Source organism: Aspergillus nidulans, chromosome VI, assembly GCF_000011425.1.
Source record: "Aspergillus nidulans FGSC A4 chromosome VI".
Classification (NCBI taxonomy): Eukaryota; Fungi; Ascomycota; class Eurotiomycetes; order Eurotiales; family Aspergillaceae; genus Aspergillus; species Aspergillus nidulans.
Window position 1 is genome coordinate 1968170 of NC_066262.1, and position 21081 is coordinate 1989250.

A 21081-nucleotide genomic window follows, 5' to 3' on the forward strand; every position below is an offset into this window, starting at 1 on the left:
GCCGTGATGCGCGATGCCGATATGGGAAGTAGACCCTAGCCTGATATCATCAATCCGAAACAGCTAGTCTCAATCGGTTGGGTCAGAACCGTCTGGTAAATCCAGGTCGGATCAGCCCATCGCTTGGACCTGCACTCCTACAAGTTGATTCTGCCTCACCGTAGAATAGTATTCACTGGGAATGACAAGTTTTCTCAGACAGGGCTGTCAACATGTCGTGTAGTGTGGAGTGTGGAGTGTGCAGTGGCAGTGTGCGGCAGTGAAACTAGATCCTTCGGCATTGTCCCTTGCTCTATGCACAGCAGAATTCGCCGATGTACTGATCGGAATGAGCATCAGTACCAAAGTGGGATCCTGCTAAGCCTTTCAGTGTGTAGTCAAGCCGCAGGAAACCAGCTCTAACGACCTCGGATCCTAGTGACGGACTAGAGTCTGAGATAAGCTTGAACTGTCTTGAGACTGATGGCAGGTTCCATCTATAGAATGATCTCGATCCCCCTTTCCAGGAAAGGCAATAAAATTGGCGGGCCGACAAGCGATTGTCTAGATAGCTTGCTCGTGGACCCTGGCAGGCCCTTCGGCCCCAGGCCCCTGGTGCCGCTGCTAAAGAATCAAGAGTTGGAGCTCAGACCCACTGGCTTCAGGAACGTCCAATCCTTATTGTCTCACCGAACTCCCAAAGCAGACGCGTTACAGATAGAGTGTCAGATTGGTCTCCGTAGGAACAATGCAGTACGTTGTGCTTGGTGTGTTCGCGTCTGCGTTCGGCACTGATGGACATGATCAAAGGCGGCCGTCTGGATTTAATCACAACCAGGAGACTGTTCCCATGTCTAGCCCGAGATCGACTGACAGACGTTCCAGCGACGACCTGTATAATGCGGTGGTCGCGGTCTCCTATCTTGACTGCTGAAGGCCCCCAGTCCAGACCGGGTGTCCTGCAGCTGTTGAGGGTCTTTTCCAAATTTCAGTTACGGCAGATTTCCTGTGCATCTGCGTTTAGCAAATTTTGAGGAATGCATCAATGAGTCCAAGAATGATATTGGAATAATTGCTCTAGGGAACAAGTACTTGGTCAATAACGTGGTCATTTGTGATTTTCTTGCATTCGAAAGCTTACTAAGCATTATGCCAAGCCTTCTTGATACCCCATACATCCAAGCGAGCTTTCTCGACCTCCACTGAACATCCCATTCAGACATAAAGGGCCAACCCTTGGTGAGCTAAGTTCTGACTAAGATATTGGTTGTCAACCTCTTATGAGACGTACCCACAGCACGTGAACAATACTGCTCTGTAAGCGACCGCCCTATCTGTACGCCCCACCTCGGGCTGTGCCCTGCCGCCTGCGTCGAGGAGCTGGTGTAGGAGATCAGAGTCAGCATTCCTAGGGTCGTCTAGGGTCGGATTAAGGGTCGAATCAGTGAATCTTCGTGAGTCTAATTAGAGCTAGTAAGCTTAGAACGTCACCCCTGTCTCGAAGATTCTTAAATTGAATGATTCCGTACCTGGTCCATACTACCTGGCGCTATACCGTGATTGGGGAATCACGTGCCTGTATCTGCAAGGGCCTGGACTCTCCACGTCATACTGTCGATTGTTTACTGTGCTGTGCGCCCAACCATCTGAGCCGGTCTGAACCAGCCTATAGGCGGCAGACTAGAGGCTAGAGGTATAGCGCATGTTGCTGCCTGGCTGGTAAATCATCCTGTTTGATCTGCGATCCCCGATCGCTGATTCACAATTTTTCTCCCTAGCTTGGAGCTATGTTGGAGCTATGACGATGGCCAGATTTCCTGCCCCTATAGTTTCCCGATCTCCCTCAACCGAACCGAGTCGACCTTCGACCGTCCCGACTGCACCTATAGAACCCTCATACTGCCAATGGTCCATATCACCCTGCCTGGGCTGCTTCTCTGCCTCTGCCTCTATCTATCTGTCGCTCCCGCCAATCCGCTAAACGCCCACGCCCGCGTTTCTGACACGACCGCCTTCCCGCTCCCCAACGAGGGCCATGTCGTTGCCCACGATCCCAGCATCGTCCGCCACCACGAGCACTTTTATCTCTTCAAGGGCGGGATTCATATTCCCGTATTCCGTGCTTCGAATCTGTCAGGGCCATGGGAACGACTCGGCACAGTGCTGAACGGGCCCAGCCTGGTCCAGAAACAGAACCAGCGGCGGCCATGGGCGCCCATGGTAACGCAGTGGAAGAACCGGTTTTACTGCTTCTACTCGATCAGCCAGAATGGGAAGCGCAATAGCGCCATCGGAGTCGCATCGAGCGATTCCGTAGAACCGGGCGGCTGGACCGATCACGGGCCGCTGATTAATACGGGACATGGGCCGGGGTCGGGGGTATACCCGTTCAATGTATCGAATGCGATCGATCCGGCGTTCTTCGCCGATCCCATCACGGGACAGCCATATCTGCAGTATGGGAGCTATTGGAAGGGGATTTTCCAGGTGCCGCTAGCGGAGGACTTGCTGTCGGTTGAGAATGCCACGCATCCGAACACGGACCATCTTGTTTTTCTGCCGAAGAAGAAGCCGAAGCCGAACGAGGGGGTTTTTATGAGCTACCGGGCTCCGTATTATTATGCTTGGTTTAGTCACGGGCAGTGCTGCCATTTCAAGACGCAGGGGTTCCCGAAGGAGGGCAATGAGTACGTACTCGGGCTCGCGCTCGCGCTCGGTGTTGGAAGAAATTGGCTCGGCTTGGCTAACTGGCTGGACTACGTGCACAGATATAGCATTCGTGTCGGGAGGTCAACGAGCGTTCATGGGCCGTTCGTTGATCGTGACAACAAAGATCTACTTAACGGAGGCGGCTCTGTAGTATACGGATCGAACCACGGGAAGGTCTATGCTCCCGGTGGGCTGGGCGTCCTGCCTGGGGCCAACGGTGAGCCTGACGTGCTGTACTATCATTATCGTAGGTTGCCTCTTCCCGGCTGGCAAGGCAGCGCTGTTGACATACTCTTATAGACAATGCCAGTATCGGCTTCGCCCAGGGTGTACGTAACCCCGAACTTCTTACTCACAATTGTCATGTCTACTTCTTTTTTTTTTTCTTCCCTTCCTTTTTCTGACAGTCATCGCAGGATGCACGATTAGGCTGGAATTATCTTGACTATGTCGACGGATGGCCTGTCCCGAGGTACGTCCGCACTATACCGTATCACCAGATCAGAGAATCGATTTCAGCTGACGCTTTATACACCAGAGCCCCTTCAAATCCCGGCAACAGCCTCCAGCCCCCTTCGTCTGTCTCTCTCCAGATCGTCGCATTCCTGTGTATGTGTTGCCTAGCCATTATACTTGCGCTCGCCTATAAGGGAGTAATGACTATTGGCCGCAAGACAATGGTGCCCCTTGTTGCAGTTTTTTTGATTGCGTCGGCTCTTTGGACCCTACATCGAACCCGCACCCAAACCTACGCCCAGTACTGACTCGACGTTGTGAGCGTTGGCTTCTAACATCGAACAACAGGTTTGGTGATTCTGTTCACTTTATGAACATCTCGTTACGAATTAGACGCGTGCATGAATGATAGATGGGGGCGTTGGGATAGATTTATAGAATGGTTCAGTTTTACAAAGATAGAGTCTGCATCTCTTCTATCCTTTATATTAGAGCCAATGATTAGTTACACTGAATGTATTAGCCAGCCATCGACTTAGGCCGGCACCTTCAACGCCTTAGCAGCCGCCTCATTTGCCCTCTTCCACATCCGAATACGCCTCTCATGGCCCGCCGCGAAATCATCCGCCCACTTTTGCTCAAACACAGGCAACCTTCTTCCCTTCGTACCGTCTGGCTCGCTGGCAATGGCCCGAAGCTGTTCAAAATATTCCCCAAATTCCGGATAAACCATTAAGAACCCTGCGCCGTCCCCCTTGACCGCAATCCGGTCTTCTTCCCACTTCTTCTGCACCTGTAATGGCGGTAGTTTAGCCCTTCCAGCTAGGACCCGCGCCGCGGCAACAGCCTGCCACTCAAAGACCTTAAATGTGAGTCCCGCGCCAACGGCACCAATAAAGACCAGGGTCGGGTCAGACTGGTGGAAGACATGCAGGTACAGGTCTGGGACGCGGTTGTTCCTTATTGGGATCTGTGGGAGGAATGGGAGAGTCCATGTAAACCCCGTGCCGAAGATGAGGTGGTCCACGCCAGAGACGGAAGTGCCGTCTTCAAAGTGGACTGTTCGGGACTCGTTGGTATCGTCAATATGGGTGATTGCGGGACGGAGTGAAATGGAGGGATGCTTGAATGCGTGGTCGCCAAAGTAAATGTTGTATTTGCCGCGGGTAACGGCGTAGATGGGCGTTTGGGCGGTGCCTATGAGGGAGACGGCCGTGTCGGCCGCCGAGACCGAGGCGCCAATTGTTACTACCTTCTGTTTGGTTTTAGCTTGGCGATTTGTGGGAGGAGAGGAATGGGAGGCATACCTTTCCTTTATATTTTCCTGGCCCCCGATATTGCTTCGCATGCTCCACGCTCCCGGGATACTTTTCGGCAAACTCCTTCAGTCCAGGAATAGACGGGACATAAGGCACGTGGTAATGCCCTGACGCTACAACCAGCGCATCAAACCTCTCTGTCCACCAATAGTCCATTCTCTCCTTGCCCTCCTCTTCCCCGCCCGCCTTCCTCAAAGTCAGGATCCATTCGTCCTTCTCCTCATTCTTGACAGCCCGCTCAACGGTCGTATTATACTCCACTAGATCTTGGTACCCATTTCGATTCAGCAAGCTCTCCACATAGCCGCATATGACTTCATGGTGCCTGAACGGCGTATCTTCACCATGTAATCCGATCGACCACTCCGAGCGAACTGTTGGGATTTTCTCACCGGGCCCCGAGTACTCCATCACACTAGCGTCGACATTCGTGTGTAGATTCGGGTAGATGTGCGAGTCTGTGTAACGGTGCGCCTTAAGCGGCGGCGTATAGCATGGTAAATTGGCCGGGATCTCGACTGGCTTGTCGGCTGTCCTAGCGCTCAAATTGTCGATGTCCAACGGTTCTGCCCGTTCTGTTTTCCGAGATACCCTGCGCATGAAGTTAGCGGTAGATCGGCGGAGTACTAGACACAAGCAAGGGGATAACGTACCAATTCCCACCAGCCTTCTCTTGCCTCTCGAAGACACGGATAACGTCAAAAGCGCCCTCCTGCACGAGTGCATCAACTGCAATTGCGCCGGAGGGGCCGGTGCCGATGACTGCGACGCGTTTCAAAGGCATGGTGCTGATCTATGCACCCTTCTACGCTGCGCGGTAGATGGAAATCAAAACAAAAGGCACAGCATTTGAGTGCGAGTGTCAATCCCGCTGAGCCAAACCACCAAGATAACAGTTTAAAAGGTGTGAATGAGGGCGTTCAGCTTTAAAAAGGCTGCACAGTCTGCATTGCGATAAGCTCCTTATCTGCCACTGCTAGGCATAAAGTTCCCCGCGCTTGGTGAAAGGAGCATCTTGATTGGTTATGAAGTAGACTGTGGAGATTATCACCATCAAGTGCTGAGATTGCATCATTCGGATGGAAGGATGCAATTCAGCATATAAATACCCATATACTGACTTTCAGGGGCCTCTGGAGAATGATGAGTATATTGTGCCATTTGGAAGAAGTTAGAGGTGATACAGAGACTGCCATCGTCCACTCCGTATTAGGTAGATCATCCTAGCAGGCTAGATTAGTTCGTTTCCGTCTAAGATATGCTTGTTGCTGTTCAATCTTACCGTCGTTCTTGGGCTTCTCGTCATACACGACGAATGGAGAGTATCTTAGACGTGCAACTACCATACCGGGCTTAGAGATTGTGGAAGAAGGATAGTTCTCAATCGGTGTTGCGGTGTTACAAAATGAAACTGATCAGACGAGAGTATAGTTAGTTGTGCATAATGAGCTTACTAACCAGTAGTTGCATCATTTATGCATATCTTCCGGGGTCTCAGCCCAAACATAATCATCAAACACTTTACACCCAGTACTTGAATGTTGGCTCCTCGTCCAACAATGCAGCATAGTAACAAGCACTTATGTCGACGGCTCATTCTGTCCCCCCTGGATACCATGGGTCTGCCAAGCTTCTTACGCAGTCACCTTCTAAAAGACGGCCGATGGGTTTCAAAGTTTCCGCCGCAATCAATCCTCGACCGCCTCCCACCCTTCCTGACAGCGACACAGGAATTTTGCCCATTGCGGAGCTTTCAGCCAAATGCCCCGCGGTGTTCTGCTGACTGGGCTAAGGAGCCGAGCCTAGGCTCTGTTCTGGGCGTGAGGTCTGTTTAATCTCAAACAGCACACGCGGCTCTCCAGCTTCTGGATTCCTCGAATCAACTCCGGTGCTTCCCCCAGAACGCCCGGTGTATGGTGTCGCCATCTCAAACCAACCGAGGATACCAGGTCCAGAATGACGAAGCCTGCTTTTACTACCGACGGGCCGGCCGAGTTCGGTATTTGATAGCCAAAACCCTGGCTGTATGAGCCTCTAAGGGGCAGTCGTCTTTCCGCCATCAAAGTGGGAAACGGCACAATTGAGTCTGTCTGCTCTCGACGACAGTTGAAGAAGGCAGCTATGAATAGTATGCTGGGTGCCCTTGGAGAACCGTAGGGCTCCATTAACCAGTTGACAAGGCTGAACTCATCTGTTCGCGACAGTGCCACCAGGTCCAGACTGCGTCTAGTAGCCCAGCCCTGCGGGGGATAAGGAATATGGAAAGGATCATCCCATTCTGAAGTTCGTGGACGTGATGCTACGTAGGTTCGCTACCAAGTCCTTCGTCTCGCCGTCTACAATCTTGCCGCCTTGCAAATCTTATCTTCAACTGGGCATTTCGCCGAGTACAGTCTTTGAGTCTGACTTAAGGACGAACCGGCATACATCTAATCTTTGGCTCCCGTAGGTTGACGGTGATGAAATCGTTCAACGAATCTTCTAGACGTGCAAATGCGTCAATTGAATTGGATTATTACCAATCTTTCGCCATCTGAGAAGGAAAAACATGCTGAAGAAGGATGAAACCCCTTAACCAATTCAGGTCCTGCGGTTTGCATGGAGACCAGTCCGTGACAGCAGTGTTCCTGGCTGGTAGATGATCTCGTCGGAGTAAAGTGGCCCAGAGTGCTGATCGCCGGAATAGGCAGTCCCGCGCTCCCAGACTTGGCACCCCAAGCTTTCCGCCATCATTCGTCTTTTTTCCAAAGGATGAAGAATATGATGAGTGGTGATGTGTGATATGTGCTCTGGTCCGTGGACGGCCCGGCTCGCAACTTCCATATGAGAAGTGCCCCTGCAGGAACGAATTGTGGCGAGGATGTAGATGGCCCAGATTAATGTGTTTCAAGCACGACGATCGAGGCCTGGAACTTTGCCGAATTAAACGTGACGTGCAGCGTTTCACATATCAGGACAAGCACTCTTAGCGCTGGTATTCGTCATTCGCCGAAGATCCTTCCCCACACGGGCACGGGTTGCCTGCCCTGCCAGGTCCCTCGAACAGCCGTGGCCGCACGAGTGTTCCGCGGAGTCTGCTGCCCTCTTGACTTGATCCCGTTGTCGGCGGCATGGCGAAAAATTGAGCAACGGAAGAATAACGCCGGACAATACTGGAGGTCCCAGTGGAAGTACCGCATTGTCAGCCCTGGCCAAAATCTAATCAATATCACGGACGGCTTGAAGTAGTGATCAGCCCTGCTGGGTCCTATCAGGGCTTAGGATGGTCTGGTACGGCGGGTTAAATTCGGGCAGAGCATGCCACGGCCATTCTATCCATTAGGGGTAATTCAAAGACTTTGGATAGTGTAAATCCACCACAGTTGTTTGCGCACATGGCGTCGTCCCAGACAGGAACCGATTCCCCCCACGTCTCGGGCTGTCGGTCAAAAGAGCACGCCATGCGGTTCAGGACTCGACCGCCGTTCAGACTCAGAATGAGCTAATTTGTGGTTTCAGTTTCACCAGCATCCAAGCTTAAGTGCTTATTCCGACCTCGGGATTCCAGGTGGATAACCGTTTTGAGTTTCCGTCCCTTGCGCTAGTGCCTGGCCTGTTTCTAGTCCGTCCCAGCTCCTGTATCCAAAAGCTATAAAGAGTGCTGCCATCGCATCTGTTCCGTCGACCGGCCAAACACTCACTCACTTCCAACTTCACTCACTTGACTGAATCTGGTATTCGTCATCTACAACGCCTGTCTTTCCCTTCGTTTACTATACAACGTTCCAACCCATTCTTTTCCCTTTTTCAAAATGAGATACTCTCTTGTTGCATCTGCTGGCATCCTGGGCTGCGCCCTTGCCCTTCCTGCTCCTCAGTTCTCTCCTTTCCCCGGTTCCGGCGGCAGCGAGGGTGGTGAGGGCGGCGATGCCCCTACGCCTACCGGTGCCGTTCCATCTGGCTTCCCTGGTGGTGACTTCGGTGGCTTCCCGGTGCCTTCTGGCGGTGCCACTCCCAGCGGCTTCCCCGGCTTCCCCGGCTTCCCTGGCGGTTCCAACGGACAGGGTCCTTTTCCGTCTGGCTTCCCCAGCTTCCCGGGCTTCCCTGGTGGTGCCTCTCCCTCTGGCTTCCCCGGCCTTGGCGGCGATGCCCCCTCTCCTTCTGGCATCCCCAGCTTCGGCGGTGACGCTCCCTCCGCTTCTGGCTTCCCCGGCTTTGGCGGCGAGTCTGGCGAGTCGGGTGAGGCCCCTGCTCCTACGGGCACCTCGACCATCAACGTTAAGCGCCAGTTTGGCAGCCTCGGCGGTGACTCTGCTTTACCCTCCGGAATTCCCACTCTCGGTGGCTCCAGCGACAGCTCCAGCAGCGGCGGCTGGTTTGACTTCCTGAGCGGCCTCTTCGGCGGCGGCTCCGACTCGAGCTCCGGCTCCGGCTCTGACTCTGGCTTTGGCAGCCTCCCCAGCGGCATGCCCAGCGGCTTTCCCACCCCCACTGGCGGCTCGCCTTTCCCCAGCGGTTTCCCTGAGCCCAGCCAGGGCGCTCCCGGCCCCAGCGGCTTCCCCAGTGGTGCTCCTTCGCCCAGCGGCTCCCCCTTCAAGGCGTAAGCCTTAGAGGTTACAAGACAATTACGCAATAATTGCACGATGAGTACAACACTGCCGGTCGGTTGTTGGTATGGTATATCGGGATGGATTTGTGATATTAGGTGTGGATAGTGATTGAGATGGTCATGTCAGTCAACAGCTTGGTGTTAGGTTGGGAACCGATGTATCTAGCATCAATACATGGCCATGGCCCACAACTTTCTCTTCGTAACTCATCAGTGGTGTTAGTAGACAGTGATAGGGCAGTCCTAGCCCACGCATTACAGATATCTCGAGGTAATCTTCCAAGAGGAAGCGCCTGCTTGCATAGGCTCGTCTGTGGGGCTACAACCACTAAAACCCATCTAGGGTACTTAGCCCTACATTGACTCGTGTTAAAGACTCCGAGGTTCCCCGCAAAGACCCGCCTCCACATTTAACCCCGGATTCGACCTTGTGCTTGGCCACTGGCCGGATGCTGCACAGTTAACTGTGAGGGGTTGCAATATATGACAGACTGTCCCACAAAGCGCCCCGCAAGTGGCGTTCCCAGGTCTACAAGAGAGTATATATCACGTACCTCTCGGTTACCATTCATTCCCCTGCTAGAATGGAAATCTTGTACCTCCAACAGCCTCTGCAAAATAACAATTACACTCACATCCGCCACCAAAATGACATCCCAGAACTATCCCCGTGAGGGCGCAATCCCAGGGACAGTCGACCTAACCACGACCGAAGGCGAAGCCTCCAGTGCCAGTTACGGGCAAGCACTCTACCCGGTCCCTACAGATGATCCAAACGATCCCCTCTTGGTAGTCACACCTTCACACTCCTTATCTTCGATCCCATTTCCAGCCAAGCACGCTAACAGTGCTGGTGCTGGTGATTCAGTGGCCAAAATGGAAGAAAACCTCCATCCTCGTTATCGTCTCCATCTACTCCTTCCTCGGCAATTGCTCCCTCGTCGGCCCATCCGTGTACATTGATATCTACAGCGAGGAATTTGGGATCCCGCACGCTGAGGCCTCAGGGCTGATTTCGTATCCCAATTTGGCATTTGGGTTCGGTGCGCCATTACCCCGTCTTCCAGTGCCAGCAATGTCCCATTCTAGCCCCTCTTGGGGAATTAAACGCCTATCTCTAACGGTTTGCAAATAGGCTCGTTGGTGCTTGTCCCCATGTATCTTAAGCTAGGGAGGCGGTTTGTGACGCTCTTTTCTATGATCATGGTCCGTACACCCCTGCCCCTGTCGTCGTCTACACTTCTACCGCAGCTGAACGATACTAAAGAGTGGATAGTTCGTAGCCGGCCTCATTGGCGCCTCTCGTGCAACCACATTCGCCGGTCTTATGGTCGCCCGCGTTTTCCATGGCTTCGGCAGCGGAGTATGCGAATCTCTGCCTGTGCAACTTGTGAACGATATATTCTTCCTACACGAGCGGGGGAAGAGGATTGGTTACTACACCAGTACAGTGTCCAGCCCCAGTTTACTGCATCATACAGGGACGACTTAGCTGATAAAGTACAGTCTGCCTTTGCCTCGGCTCTACGGGCCCCCTTTACGCGGGATACATGCTGGCGGGCGGGTACTCGTGGCGGCTTTTCTTCTACGTCCTTGCGGCGTTTGCGGGGGCGCTGCTTGTAGCTGCGTTTTTCCTGGTGGAGGAGTCGAGGTTTCATCGGCCGGAGATACCGCAGGCATCCATGACTGAGTCTGATCCCCAGAGTAATCAGGCGAGCACAGAAGTTATGGCAGAAGAAGAGAAGGGGACGGGACATGCAACGGAGCTTGAAGCCGTCCCTAGCCCTAGCATCCCCAAGCGCCGAAAATCCTTCATGGAAACCCTTAAGCCCTACGCCCCCATCGACCATGATATAGAGTTCTTCGCCACCATCTTACGCTCCTTTGCGTATTTTCTTGTCCCCGCTGTTTTCTGGGTAATCACCAGCTACGGTAGCCTAGCCCCTGCCCTTCTCTCTACACGCTAATAGAGCTAATATGACATGGATAGGCATATACATCGGCCTGGGCGCCCTAACATTCAACTACACCTTCCCTCTTCTTATAACCTCGCCCCCCTACAACTGGCCGTCCACATCAAGCGGGCTGGTAGCGGTAGCGACGGTTCTCGGCTTCGCAGTCGCTCTCCCCTTTACACCAACTTCCGACATTATCGCTGCAAAATTGACGAAGAGAAACTCCCACATCCGCGAGGCAGAGATGCGCCTGCCTGCCCTCCTACCCGGTCTTCTCTTAGCCCCCGCCGGCCTAATAACCTACGGGCTAACCGCAGAGAACACCTTGCACTGGACAGGGTACTTTGCCGGTGTCGCAATGACACAGTGTGGAGCATACTTCTTCTTCACATTCACACTTGCGTATGCGGTCGACAGTTACTTTGCCGATGTGAGCGAGATGTTAATTGCGATGAACCTGGGGAAACAGGCAGTCTCGTTTGGAATGGGAAGCTACCTGTTGGCTTGGATTGAGGACAGTGGGTATGCAGTCATCATTGCGGGGGTGTTCTGCGCGGTTGCTCTAGCCAATAACCTGATGGTTGCAGTGTTTTGGATCTGGGGGAAAAGTATTAGGAAACATACTTCCAGGGGATGGTTGGGAAGTTTGTCGAGGAGAGAACAGAGTAGAACAGTACTGTGATGGTGGTGCTAGGGCAAAAAGAAACTGATACAGCGGCCCTATACGTTTGTCTAATAGATAACAATAGTTCTATTGGTAAACCAAGTGCAGTTATTATTCCGGATAAGGAAAGTCCAACGCTTCATACTGATGTATATCTATCAGAGAATTTACTTCCTCCCGTTCCCCCCCCACCTAGCCCAGCATAGTATCGCATCAATTATAACCTCTGTCTCAACCGCAAAAACAGCCCCTCAATCCTCCCTTAGATTTATCCAACCCTTTCGCTACTTTTAAAACTGACAATGTGTCTCCTCCTGGGGCCCATTCTCAGCACAACGACAAACGATTCGAACCCAGTCTCAGAGTCGTCCTCGCCACGTAGCAAAAGGTCATGTCTGAATAAGACATACACAACCATCAACTTAATCTCCTTTCTTCGCCGTTTCTACGCAATGCAAGACCGGAATTCAGGCTGAATAGGGAGAATTTCGGCTAATTTCCTGTCGTCATCATTGCCTCCATGCTGATCTGCGCTCGGAATCCACCGCGCAGGCCTAAACGCATTCGTATTCCGGAAATACTCCTGCATCGCGTAAACATGGGTGCCTATTCTTACCCTTTGGAGAGTGACGATCGGATACTGACGCCCCTCCCCTCGTGTGTGGCGGGGATTCATCCCCGTTATTGGTGGTGACGGGAGAAAGGCTTCTTTTGGCGAAATTGGAGGTATACATGAGTCCGACGCGGGACCAGAGCGAGATACCGGTGCGTCAAGAAGCGAACTGATAAGTAAGTTTTGCTGAGTGCGAGGGTTGTGGAGAAGATGAAAACATGTTGAAACGTGTTGCGAGCTCGATATTGCGATTGTATCGAAGCCCGCCTCGTTGGGGTTCTGAAGCACACAGAGTAAGCGCTATCTATTGGCAAGCTTGAGCATAACAGCAAGAATGAAGTGCAGTAATCGACCTACAACTCCTTCCCATACATATGTCGACTGGGCTTGGATCTTCAGCATAGAGGCAGCGGAAGAGGTCCATCCGCTAGTTATGGTTCCCTAGCTCGACATGTTCTTCTGATTGATTATGATCTCGACCGAGTTTCTTGTAAACCCAGCAGCGGTGCTAGAAAGCTCATTTCCAGCTTGAAGTGCCATATTTAGTGCTGGACAAAGCACTGGCTGCACCCAGTGTTGTTTAAGAATTACCAGGTATTCCTAGCCAGGGAGGCGGCCAAAGCAAGCCGGCGGATGACTTGATACGCAATATGGATAACAGAGTGCAGGCCTGACGACTACATCATGTCCAATGAGTTCACAGAGCAAAGACGGCTCATATGTCTAACGCAAGCTAGTAGTCAAATTGCCTGGATCTTGACAGTACGTTTGTGACATGCGCTGACTGTCCTGTAGGTGTGGTCATTAGAAGCGCTAAGAACGCTGCAATATTGTCAAGGATCTCTTGGTCAGACCATTCTAGCGCTGCCTCAGAAGACTTAAGCGTCAGAATATTCCGTCGGGGTCTCCTATAATTCAATGCTGGATACCGTACTCGGGATACGCCGGCTGGCTCACTCAAACACAACGTCTTTGCGGACGTTCGCGCGCAGAGTGAATCACGGTCATGGCGGACTGGAGCATTGAAACACTGCTGTGCCAGTTCATATATTTCACCTGAGTATAGAGGCTTAGGTCTCAACATACACGCCAGGAAAGGCTATTGAAGTTGCACCGAGCGGCAGCTCACTATTCTTCTTGTGCAGCTGGTAGCTGTGCATGTAGATCTCCTCTACCAGTAATGCTGCGTACCAGTTCGTCGATCTGATGAAGAAGGATCTGGAATACAGGAGAGGGCATATGACAAGCTGATTAAGGCAATTGCTGATGGCCTAAACGAGATAGTTAGGCTAAAAACCTCCTTGTCGTGGCCTTTGCAATTGTGCAGACATCTCGTATTTGTAGTTGAGATTCAGACGCCTAGCTGATTGGCGTCACTTCTGATATCTATCTCAGCAGGAAAGGTGTAAATGGTAGCTTGATTACTGTTGTACAAACATCTACAAACATCTCTAACAAGAGCAGCTGTTCTTCAGTACTAGGATTCATCTGGAGTAGTACTAGGCCCTTTGCACATGTCGCTTTCGAAAGGTGTCAAGGAACAAAATGATAGATCTACTTCCAATAAAGTAATCTGTCAAGTGCAGATATGTATTAACGACTGAACTGGATGCAGACGTGGCGAGCTTTCATCAAAATAGCCCCAAGCCCATGGTGTACTTTCTTTTCAGCCACACTATAACTTACCAAAGAAACGATGTCACCCGCCATAAGAATGTAACCTGCTTAACATTTCTCAAGAGGATGGTATCCCAAGATTTCTTCTAACCAATTGGTCTTATTCGTGCGATATCTCGGCAGAAACAGCTCCCACGGCAGCTAACTTTCACAGGGTAACATGCGCACCGTAAAGCTGTCCATTGTCGAGCCTATGGTTGTGAGCCCTGATCAGCAGTCTAGAAGTTGAGTACCTCCCTCCTTGGCCACTACAGGACCAGCGCAAATGTCTTCAGGCTCTTCTGACCCCTCGCAAGGAGAAGGAAAAGGCTATTATGTATATCGAGCCACCGGTCTCGATGCCTTGATTACGACGTATCAGTGCACCAAATGGAATACGGCCCGGGAAAGTCATCAGCACCGGGAATTCGCTTGTACCGCTCGCGAGCATGGTGTTTTATTACGGATATGTCTTTCGACTCGACTCTTTACCGCGAAACTTCCTTTGGAAGGAGCTCTTCTAGTCTGATGCCATACAAGAGACTTCGAAGCAGCAATCAGCGCAATCGGAGCTTCCTGTGGCAAGCTGTCCCATTCATAACCAGCCTCAGCGAATGGAGATCTGTACTCAACCACGTGGAATACCGGGCTTGGGTACCCCCAAGTAACTTGTCAGTACGTCAGGTTTATCGAAGCTTTACCCACCGTGGGAAAAGACGGGAGGAGAGCCGCATACTCCTCAAATGGTGGAAGGAGGTCGTACTCAATAGAGGAGAGCACAAGAAGCAATAGTCGTCATCCCTTCAGGCTCGGCTCATAACGATCCACGGGGTGATCTTGTCTGTTCTTAAAGCATTGAGAGATGAGAACGTCATTCTGGTCACGACGTCGGTTGGCTATCCTGGTGGTTTTGCCAGTATATCGAGGAATTCCAGTGTAGAGTTCATGCTGTTCGACATTCTCTCTGAACATACCTTTGAACATATTACGGTCCTGGTATATGGAGGATATAACGTCGAGCGTCGTTTCAAGTTGCTCTATCCGAGGGCGTTCCCACGGTGCTTGCTGATATGAGCGCTGATAGATTGAGCAATGCACAATACGCATGCTGCTTGAATGGGAGGTTTCCTCAACCTTGTCACAGCGGTTCAAGCCCATATCGTTTCATCCGACCTGAACGGAAGTCGCGTAGTGAAGTAATCAGGTGGGAATACCCAAAAGGACACATTGTAGATGATAGCTGCATCTGCGGAGGAGTTGCAGCTCTTGAGCGACAGTCGAAATATAGTTGAGCCTGTTTCTTGTCTCAAATTCAGACTAATGGTGCATTTAATGGGTTCCATTGTTGTTAGCCCGCATGGTAGATGAAATATATAACAGCCCAGTAGCCAAGATTCGCAACCCTCAGCGAAACAAACTTTTCTTGCTTTGGCATGGCTTTATGTTCGTGGCAATTTAATTTTTCGAGTCTCTAAGCAAAGGAATAAGTCCTCTGTGTACGGAGGAGATTGTACAGCCCACAACGTGGGGTGTAGGGAGCGTCCGTTTGGCAGCCCGCGGTTGTGCTGCAGCCGCACCGCGTCACGCGTTAATTGATTTCCACGCGACGAATATCAGAAGAACTCTTACTGCCACCACCACCCTTTGCCATTCACCTAATTCAAATTACGATTAAATTCATCTCCTCACTTTACATCGGTGATCCAATATGCCGTGATGGCCACTGTTACCGTGTCAGAGATCTCAAACCAAGCGGCTATCCTGCGCGCCGAACTGAAGGAGTGGGAGCGGGGATTTGCAGCCGCCAATGGAGGCAAGAAGGCAGAACGAGGAGACATCAAGAAAGTTCCTGAAATTGGTACGTCGCATTGCGCGTTCAGAGCCTGCTTCACGTCTATAAGACCACTAACGGCGCCCCAATCCAGCTGCCAAATATAAAGAATATTCCCGATTGAAATCCCAAGAATCGGCATCGAGCAGCAAGAACGACAAGTCGCATTCGAAGCCCACTGATACCCAAGAACGATCAAAAAAGCGCAAACACTCCTCGCCAAACGGACCAGAACAGAGTCAAAGCCATTGCCAGACGACATCTACGCCACGAAAATCCGCAGCCGGTATCTTCCAGACACCCTCGAAACTAAAGACTACACATCCGGCAGATGTCGATCCTTACGATTCCCCGTCTGTGCTACGGCGGCTCTTCAGCCCCTCGACGCATATGCAAACCTCCTCGCCCCTGAAGACAGCTATTGGGCCGACACCGCAGCGGGATGGAAAAGCACTCGGCCTCTTTGACCTCCTCTCCGAGTCGGGCGGTAGCACCGCAACGCCAACCGCAGCCCGGATGGCAAGTCTCAAGGGAATTGCTGCGCAGACGCCATCGAAGAAGCGGAAGATGGATACTATAAGGGAAGAAGATGAGGAGGAGGAGGATTCGCCTCGAGTGGAGCGAACGCCCGCCTCGTCCGGGAAGAAGTATATGCTTTCAGCTCTTTTTGCGACGCCTACAGCTTGGAAATACTCTTCGATTGTCGACGATGGGACTTCAAGAGGAGTTATCGGGAATAATGATGTTACGAAACAGAGTCCGCAGGCTACTCGAAATATTGATCACGCCAATGCGAACCTTGAAACACCGTCTTTCCTCCGCCGATCCACGTCTGGTCTAACGGGCCCTGACCCAACGGACATGAGCCCATTACCCGTCCGCAAACCACAGCAATTCGTGGGGAAGGGCCTGTCTCAACTTGTACAGGGCTTACGTGACATGGAGGAAGAACGATTAGAAGATGAATGGGACGTGCTTCGGGAGATTGAAATCGAGCAAACGGGAACAGGCGTCGACGTACCGAATAGTCAGGCCGCGGATCCGAACTCGACGGGGCGTACATTCAAAAAGAAAGGCCAGAAACGCACGACCAGACTAGTAAAGATGAGACCTGTTGTTCAAGCAAAACCGACAACAACCAGATCCCAACCTCAGTCTCTATCTCAGTCTGAGCCTCGATTCGAACACAATCTTGTCTCCGCTGGCGGATCCGGTGACGTTGATGAGCTAGGAATAGACGACAACGACCTAGTCGCTGTTGCGGAAACTCAAGCAGATGGCCCGCCCTCTGGGCGTGTTGGTATCCCAGCTGCCTTTATAGACGATGATTTAGACTCGCTTCGTTCAATCTCTGAAGCAGAGCAAGATTCAGACTCAGATCCGGACTACGATGCAGACTCGAAACCATTAGGTAGGAGCAAGAGTTTCTCGGAGAAAATGAAGGAGGCTATTGGGGCTACAGGGCAAGGCAGCGATACGAAACAAGCACAAGAACGGCAGAAGGTGAAGGCAAAAGAGAAGAAAGAGAAAGAGAACATCGATACGAACGCTAAGAAGCCGTCCACAAGGAAGATCAATCCTCAAGCCCACGCAAACTATAGGTCGTTGAAAATCCGAAATAGAGGGGGTGGTCGCAATTTCGGACGGTTTCGACGGAGGTGAATGGAAGGCACGGCTTTGAATTCCTATGAGATACGACTGTTGCATTTATTGCCATTATCGAGATACCATGTTTCCAGCGGTAGATTGTCTATATATATACCTTTTGTTTACATATCATACATCGTGCAACGTTGAGTCAGCTCCTTCAGTCCGGAATATAACGATCCCGCGCATATTGGACCCTCCTTGCAAAGGAATCCGGAGCTCTACCATAACGCTCTGAGCCACGGGAATACTGGGGCTTGTTAACTCGGCCGCGAGAATTCCGTGCCGCGCCTCTATAGATCGGAGTAGGATTCCGACTAGAAGTTCGAGGATCATGATGGGCGCGCTGAGCAGGCGAGTCTGGATCATCATACTGGACGTTGCGATCCCAGTCTTCTAAAGAAGTATACGGGCTTCTTAGCCAAGCCTGGAGCTCATGCAGGAACAAAGAAGCATTATCCCGGCCCAAGAAATCTCTCAGGAGTTCCTCCGCCTGCCCCGCGCTACCTTTAATATCCACCGTTCGGAGGATAGCAATGATATACTCCAGGAGAAACTCCGCATTGTTGCCACGGCGGCTTTCGAGCCGCTGCCGTCCCGGTCGAGCTACAGAGGAGGGGGAGGATGAAGCGTCGGGATGAAGAAACTCAAACACCCGCAGCTCTCGCCGGATCCATTTGCGCGCTCGCGATACTAACTCTTCGTCTCTGTTGAACATTTCCGGTGTAAATTCGCGGTATTGAGAAAGGCGATTAGAGCCCACACGGAGGGAGTAGAGCCGGTGGCGGTAGACATGCTGTCTGCGAAGGAGGGGGTCGTTGGGCGTTTGAAGGGAAGGGCTTCGCGCGCGTCGCGGCCGACGGGGATTTCGAGGTAGTCGACCATGTGGGTTGATATGGCCTGTTGACGATACACCGGTTGAAGGGAAAGTATCAGGAAGCTGATAGATTTTTGGTCCGTCAGGATGCACAAGCTCGTACTTGACCGAGGATACTTCACTCTTGCCTGGACCCAGCGATGTTAGTAGTGAACGAGTAGAAACGAACAGCAGTAAGTTCCGTACAGAGTGGACAGTTGCGCCGCTGCTCCAGCCAGTTCACCAGGCAGAGAAAGTCAAAGTTCGCATGGTTGCAAGATATTGCTACAGCGGGTTCGCTGATGGGTTCCAGGCAGATAACGCAGGGATCCGACACAACTTCCCGCTGTTGCTGCTCCTGCGTTACCTCTTGCAGGGTTCGCTGCAGAATCTGCTGTTGGATATCGCCATCATCGGTCATCAGTGGGCAAAGCGAGCACGGCGTGGTTGGTCTTCCAAAGGGCGCAGCTGGGAAATTCAAGAAGATCTTCCATGAGGTGGTTGTGACAGCATTACCTAGGCACTCCACGCGCTGGTCACGTTGCCCGCCGCAGCAACAATTTTCAAGCTCCCAGAGATATTCGCACTGAATTCGCTCCGGACTACACCACGATTAGCAGATTCTCGCTCATTTCAAACTTCAGACTGGACATTAAAACGTGCTCAGCCTTTACAAAATCCATCCTACAGCGCTACCATGCCCCTCGAGCAATGATCAAGAGGTCTGCCAAGTCAGTTATCGCTGAAAGCTACGCAATGGCGCGCGGAGCACCAAATGGGTCTCTCCTGGACCATCAATCTTTATCGCGGACTATTACAGGATTGCGGCGATGGTCTATCATTAACAGAGAGTTGCCGGGTGAGGCTTCTGCTGCGCTTTCCGGTCTCTTCGCAGGAGTGGTACTGACTTGTCTTTTTGCAATCTTCTAGCTACGCCACAGGTGAGGGCGATTCACGTTTACGACTTCGACAACACATGTAAGGTGGACCTTGAGCCTCTAGGTTCTGAGAGTTGCCGGGCTAATCGTTGCGTCCAGTATTCTTAAGTCCGCTTCCAAACCCACAGCTATGGAACGGCCCGAGTATCGGATTTCTACAAGCCTACGAGAGCTTTGCGAATGGAGGATGGTGGCACGACCCGAATCTTCTGTCTGCTACCGGTGACGGCATAGAGAAGGAAGAGCCTCGCGCCTGGAAGGGTTGGTGGAACGAACGGATTGTGCGAGCTACATATACATACCGTGGAACGTGAACTGATAACGGACAGGTGCAATTAGTGGAGCTGAGCATGAAGCAGAAAGATGCGCTTACGGTGCTCTTGACTGGCCGGTCTGAAGCCGGATTTTCGGACATCGTCAAGCGCATTATCGATAGCAGGCATCTCGAGTTTGATATCATATGCCTGAAGCCTGAGGTCGGGCCCAACGGCCAGCGGTTTCCATCGACTATGGATTTCAAGCAGAATTTCCTTTCAGATGTTGTTCTCACCTATACACAGGCCGACGAGATTCGTGTCTACGAAGATCGTCCAAAGCAGTGAGTTTGAAACTGACATGCCGAGCGGTGGTCCCCTTCTGACCGGTCCTAGTGTCAAGGGATTTCGGGACTTCTTCGAGACGATGAACCGGAACTTCCAGACCATGAGCGGCCCTGATTCACGAAAGCCAATTAACGCAGAGGTTATCCAGGTAGCTGAAGGGTCTGCGTACCTGTCCCCCGTAATTGAAGCTGCCGAAGTGCAGCGAATGATCAACTCGCATAACGTTGCTACCCGCAACCCGGCGCTGAATGTGACCAAATCGCCTTATGGTCGGCTAAGCATCAAGCGTACCACTTACTTCACTGGCTATCTTATCACAAATACGGATTCCGACCGCCTAATCAGACAGATCTTGAACCCGTTGCTGCCCCACGGGCTTTCTGACTCAAATGACCTGAAGTATATGGCTAACAGTATTTTGATCACTCCACGGCCGGCGAGCCGGTCAATTCTGGACAAAGTCGGTGGTATCGGCAAAAAGCTGAGCTGGGTTGTTACCGGAACTGGCGTCTTTGAAAACAAAGTCTGGGCCGCCCGGCTGCAGCCAGTTCCTAGTACGGAAAAATACCACACTGAGAACAGGGTTCCATTTGTGGTTTTAGCAGTACGCAAAGGAGCTCGTCCTGTCGATGCTTCAAAGATTCATAATTGGCACCCCGTTCCCAGTGATAAGGCTATTGGCATTGAGAGTGTGGTGGGCGAAAAGGTCGTCCTGCGCATTGAAGAGGACGGTCAAGCCGATGACCAGTTCATGAACAGGTCTAGCAAGAGACGTATCCAGCAGGAGCGGGACGATGATATTCTCTACCCAGGTCAAAGTAACCCTGAAGGGCCACAGGGACGCCAGAACCACAATCACCGCGGCAATAACCGTCATGCGCACGATGATGGGCATCGTCGTGGAGGATACCGCGGCCGTGGCCGTGGCGCCGGTCCGCGCGGCCGAGGAAATTCCCGCGGAGGTGGCCGTGGTAGGACTCGCGGTCGTGATACGGGCCATCCGGCGTACTATAAGTCCCTTGATGACCAGTCTGGACATGAAGCAAGTGGTGGCGGTTACGACGACAGACCAGGACAGAGTGTCATGAACTATTAGCTTCTCAAATTGTATTTGAAATGTCATATTTGTCTCTTTGACTTTGCTCGGCGGCGTTGAACGTGGCGAGGCAAGGCTCCTTCCTAAGGGTATGTACCTCTATGCTATTCATGCGAGTACTTGAGGCGCCTACACCGAAGTTTTGGAGATTTTGGTCAGTATTCCAGATCGC

The 21081-nt window shown here is 51.9% G+C and overlaps 7 protein-coding genes across 7 annotated transcripts, besides 1 other annotated feature; 5 read left to right on the forward strand and 2 right to left on the reverse strand.

Annotated features, from left to right (window-relative positions):
• Positions 1-21081: part of a sequence feature (contig 1.51 915..1114266(-1)) that runs on past both edges of the window.
• On the forward strand, positions 1862-3518 carry ANIA_03044 (protein abnD; the record flags this gene model as incomplete). The annotated part of the gene is made up of 6 exons (XM_655556.2): positions 1862-2666; positions 2748-2935; positions 2989-3017; positions 3096-3160; positions 3227-3297; positions 3493-3518. Exons 1-6 carry the CDS (start codon positions 1885-1887, stop codon positions 3516-3518), a joined length of 1161 nt encoding a protein of 386 aa, XP_660648.1. The 5' UTR covers positions 1862-1884.
• Positions 3680-5247, reverse strand: ANIA_03043 (uncharacterized protein; the record flags this gene model as incomplete). Its single annotated transcript, XM_655555.1, has 3 exons — positions 3680-4396; positions 4452-5055; positions 5117-5247. The coding sequence occupies 3 exons, from the start codon at positions 5245-5247 to the stop codon at positions 3680-3682; spliced, it is 1452 nt and encodes a 483-aa protein (XP_660647.1).
• Positions 8255-9046, forward strand: ANIA_03042 (extracellular proline-rich protein; the record flags this gene model as incomplete). The annotated part of the gene is made up of 1 exon (XM_655554.2): positions 8255-9046. One exon carries the CDS (start codon positions 8255-8257, stop codon positions 9044-9046), a length of 792 nt encoding a protein of 263 aa, XP_660646.2.
• ANIA_03041 (uncharacterized protein) lies at positions 9700-11688 on the forward strand (the record flags this gene model as incomplete). Its single annotated transcript, XM_050612562.1, has 6 exons — positions 9700-9840; positions 9920-10094; positions 10187-10257; positions 10328-10496; positions 10558-10983; positions 11042-11688. 6 exons carry the CDS (start codon positions 9700-9702, stop codon positions 11686-11688), a joined length of 1629 nt encoding a protein of 542 aa, XP_050468471.1.
• sld2 lies at positions 15656-17542 on the forward strand (the record flags this gene model as incomplete). The annotated part of the gene is made up of 2 exons (XM_655552.2): positions 15656-15797; positions 15865-17542. 2 exons carry the CDS (start codon positions 15656-15658, stop codon positions 17430-17432), a joined length of 1710 nt encoding a protein of 569 aa, XP_660644.1. The 3' UTR covers positions 17433-17542.
• On the reverse strand, positions 17578-18694 carry ANIA_03039 (RING finger domain protein; the record flags this gene model as incomplete). Its single annotated transcript, XM_655551.1, has 2 exons — positions 17578-18422; positions 18481-18694. 2 exons carry the CDS (start codon positions 18692-18694, stop codon positions 17578-17580), a joined length of 1059 nt encoding a protein of 352 aa, XP_660643.1.
• Positions 18893-20950, forward strand: ANIA_03038 (rRNA 2'-O-methyltransferase fibrillarin-like protein). The gene is made up of 5 exons (XM_655550.2): positions 18893-19132; positions 19204-19251; positions 19311-19492; positions 19541-19809; positions 19862-20950. The coding sequence occupies exons 1-5, from the start codon at positions 18985-18987 to the stop codon at positions 20907-20909; spliced, it is 1695 nt and encodes a 564-aa protein (XP_660642.2). The 5' UTR covers positions 18893-18984; the 3' UTR covers positions 20910-20950.

Bases quoted from the DNA above. Each gene is read 5' to 3' on its own strand.
- ANIA_03038 (XM_655550.2), top strand. From the start codon at position 18,985: ATGATCAAGAGGTCTGCCAAGTCAGTTATCGCTGAAAGCTACGCAATG. The intron at 19,133-19,203 runs GTGAGGCTTCTG...GCAATCTTCTAG, and splicing joins CATTAACAGAGAGTTGCCGG to CTACGCCACAGGTGAGGGCG. The intron at 19,252-19,310 runs GTAAGGTGGACC...CGTTGCGTCCAG, and splicing joins TTACGACTTCGACAACACAT to TATTCTTAAGTCCGCTTCCA.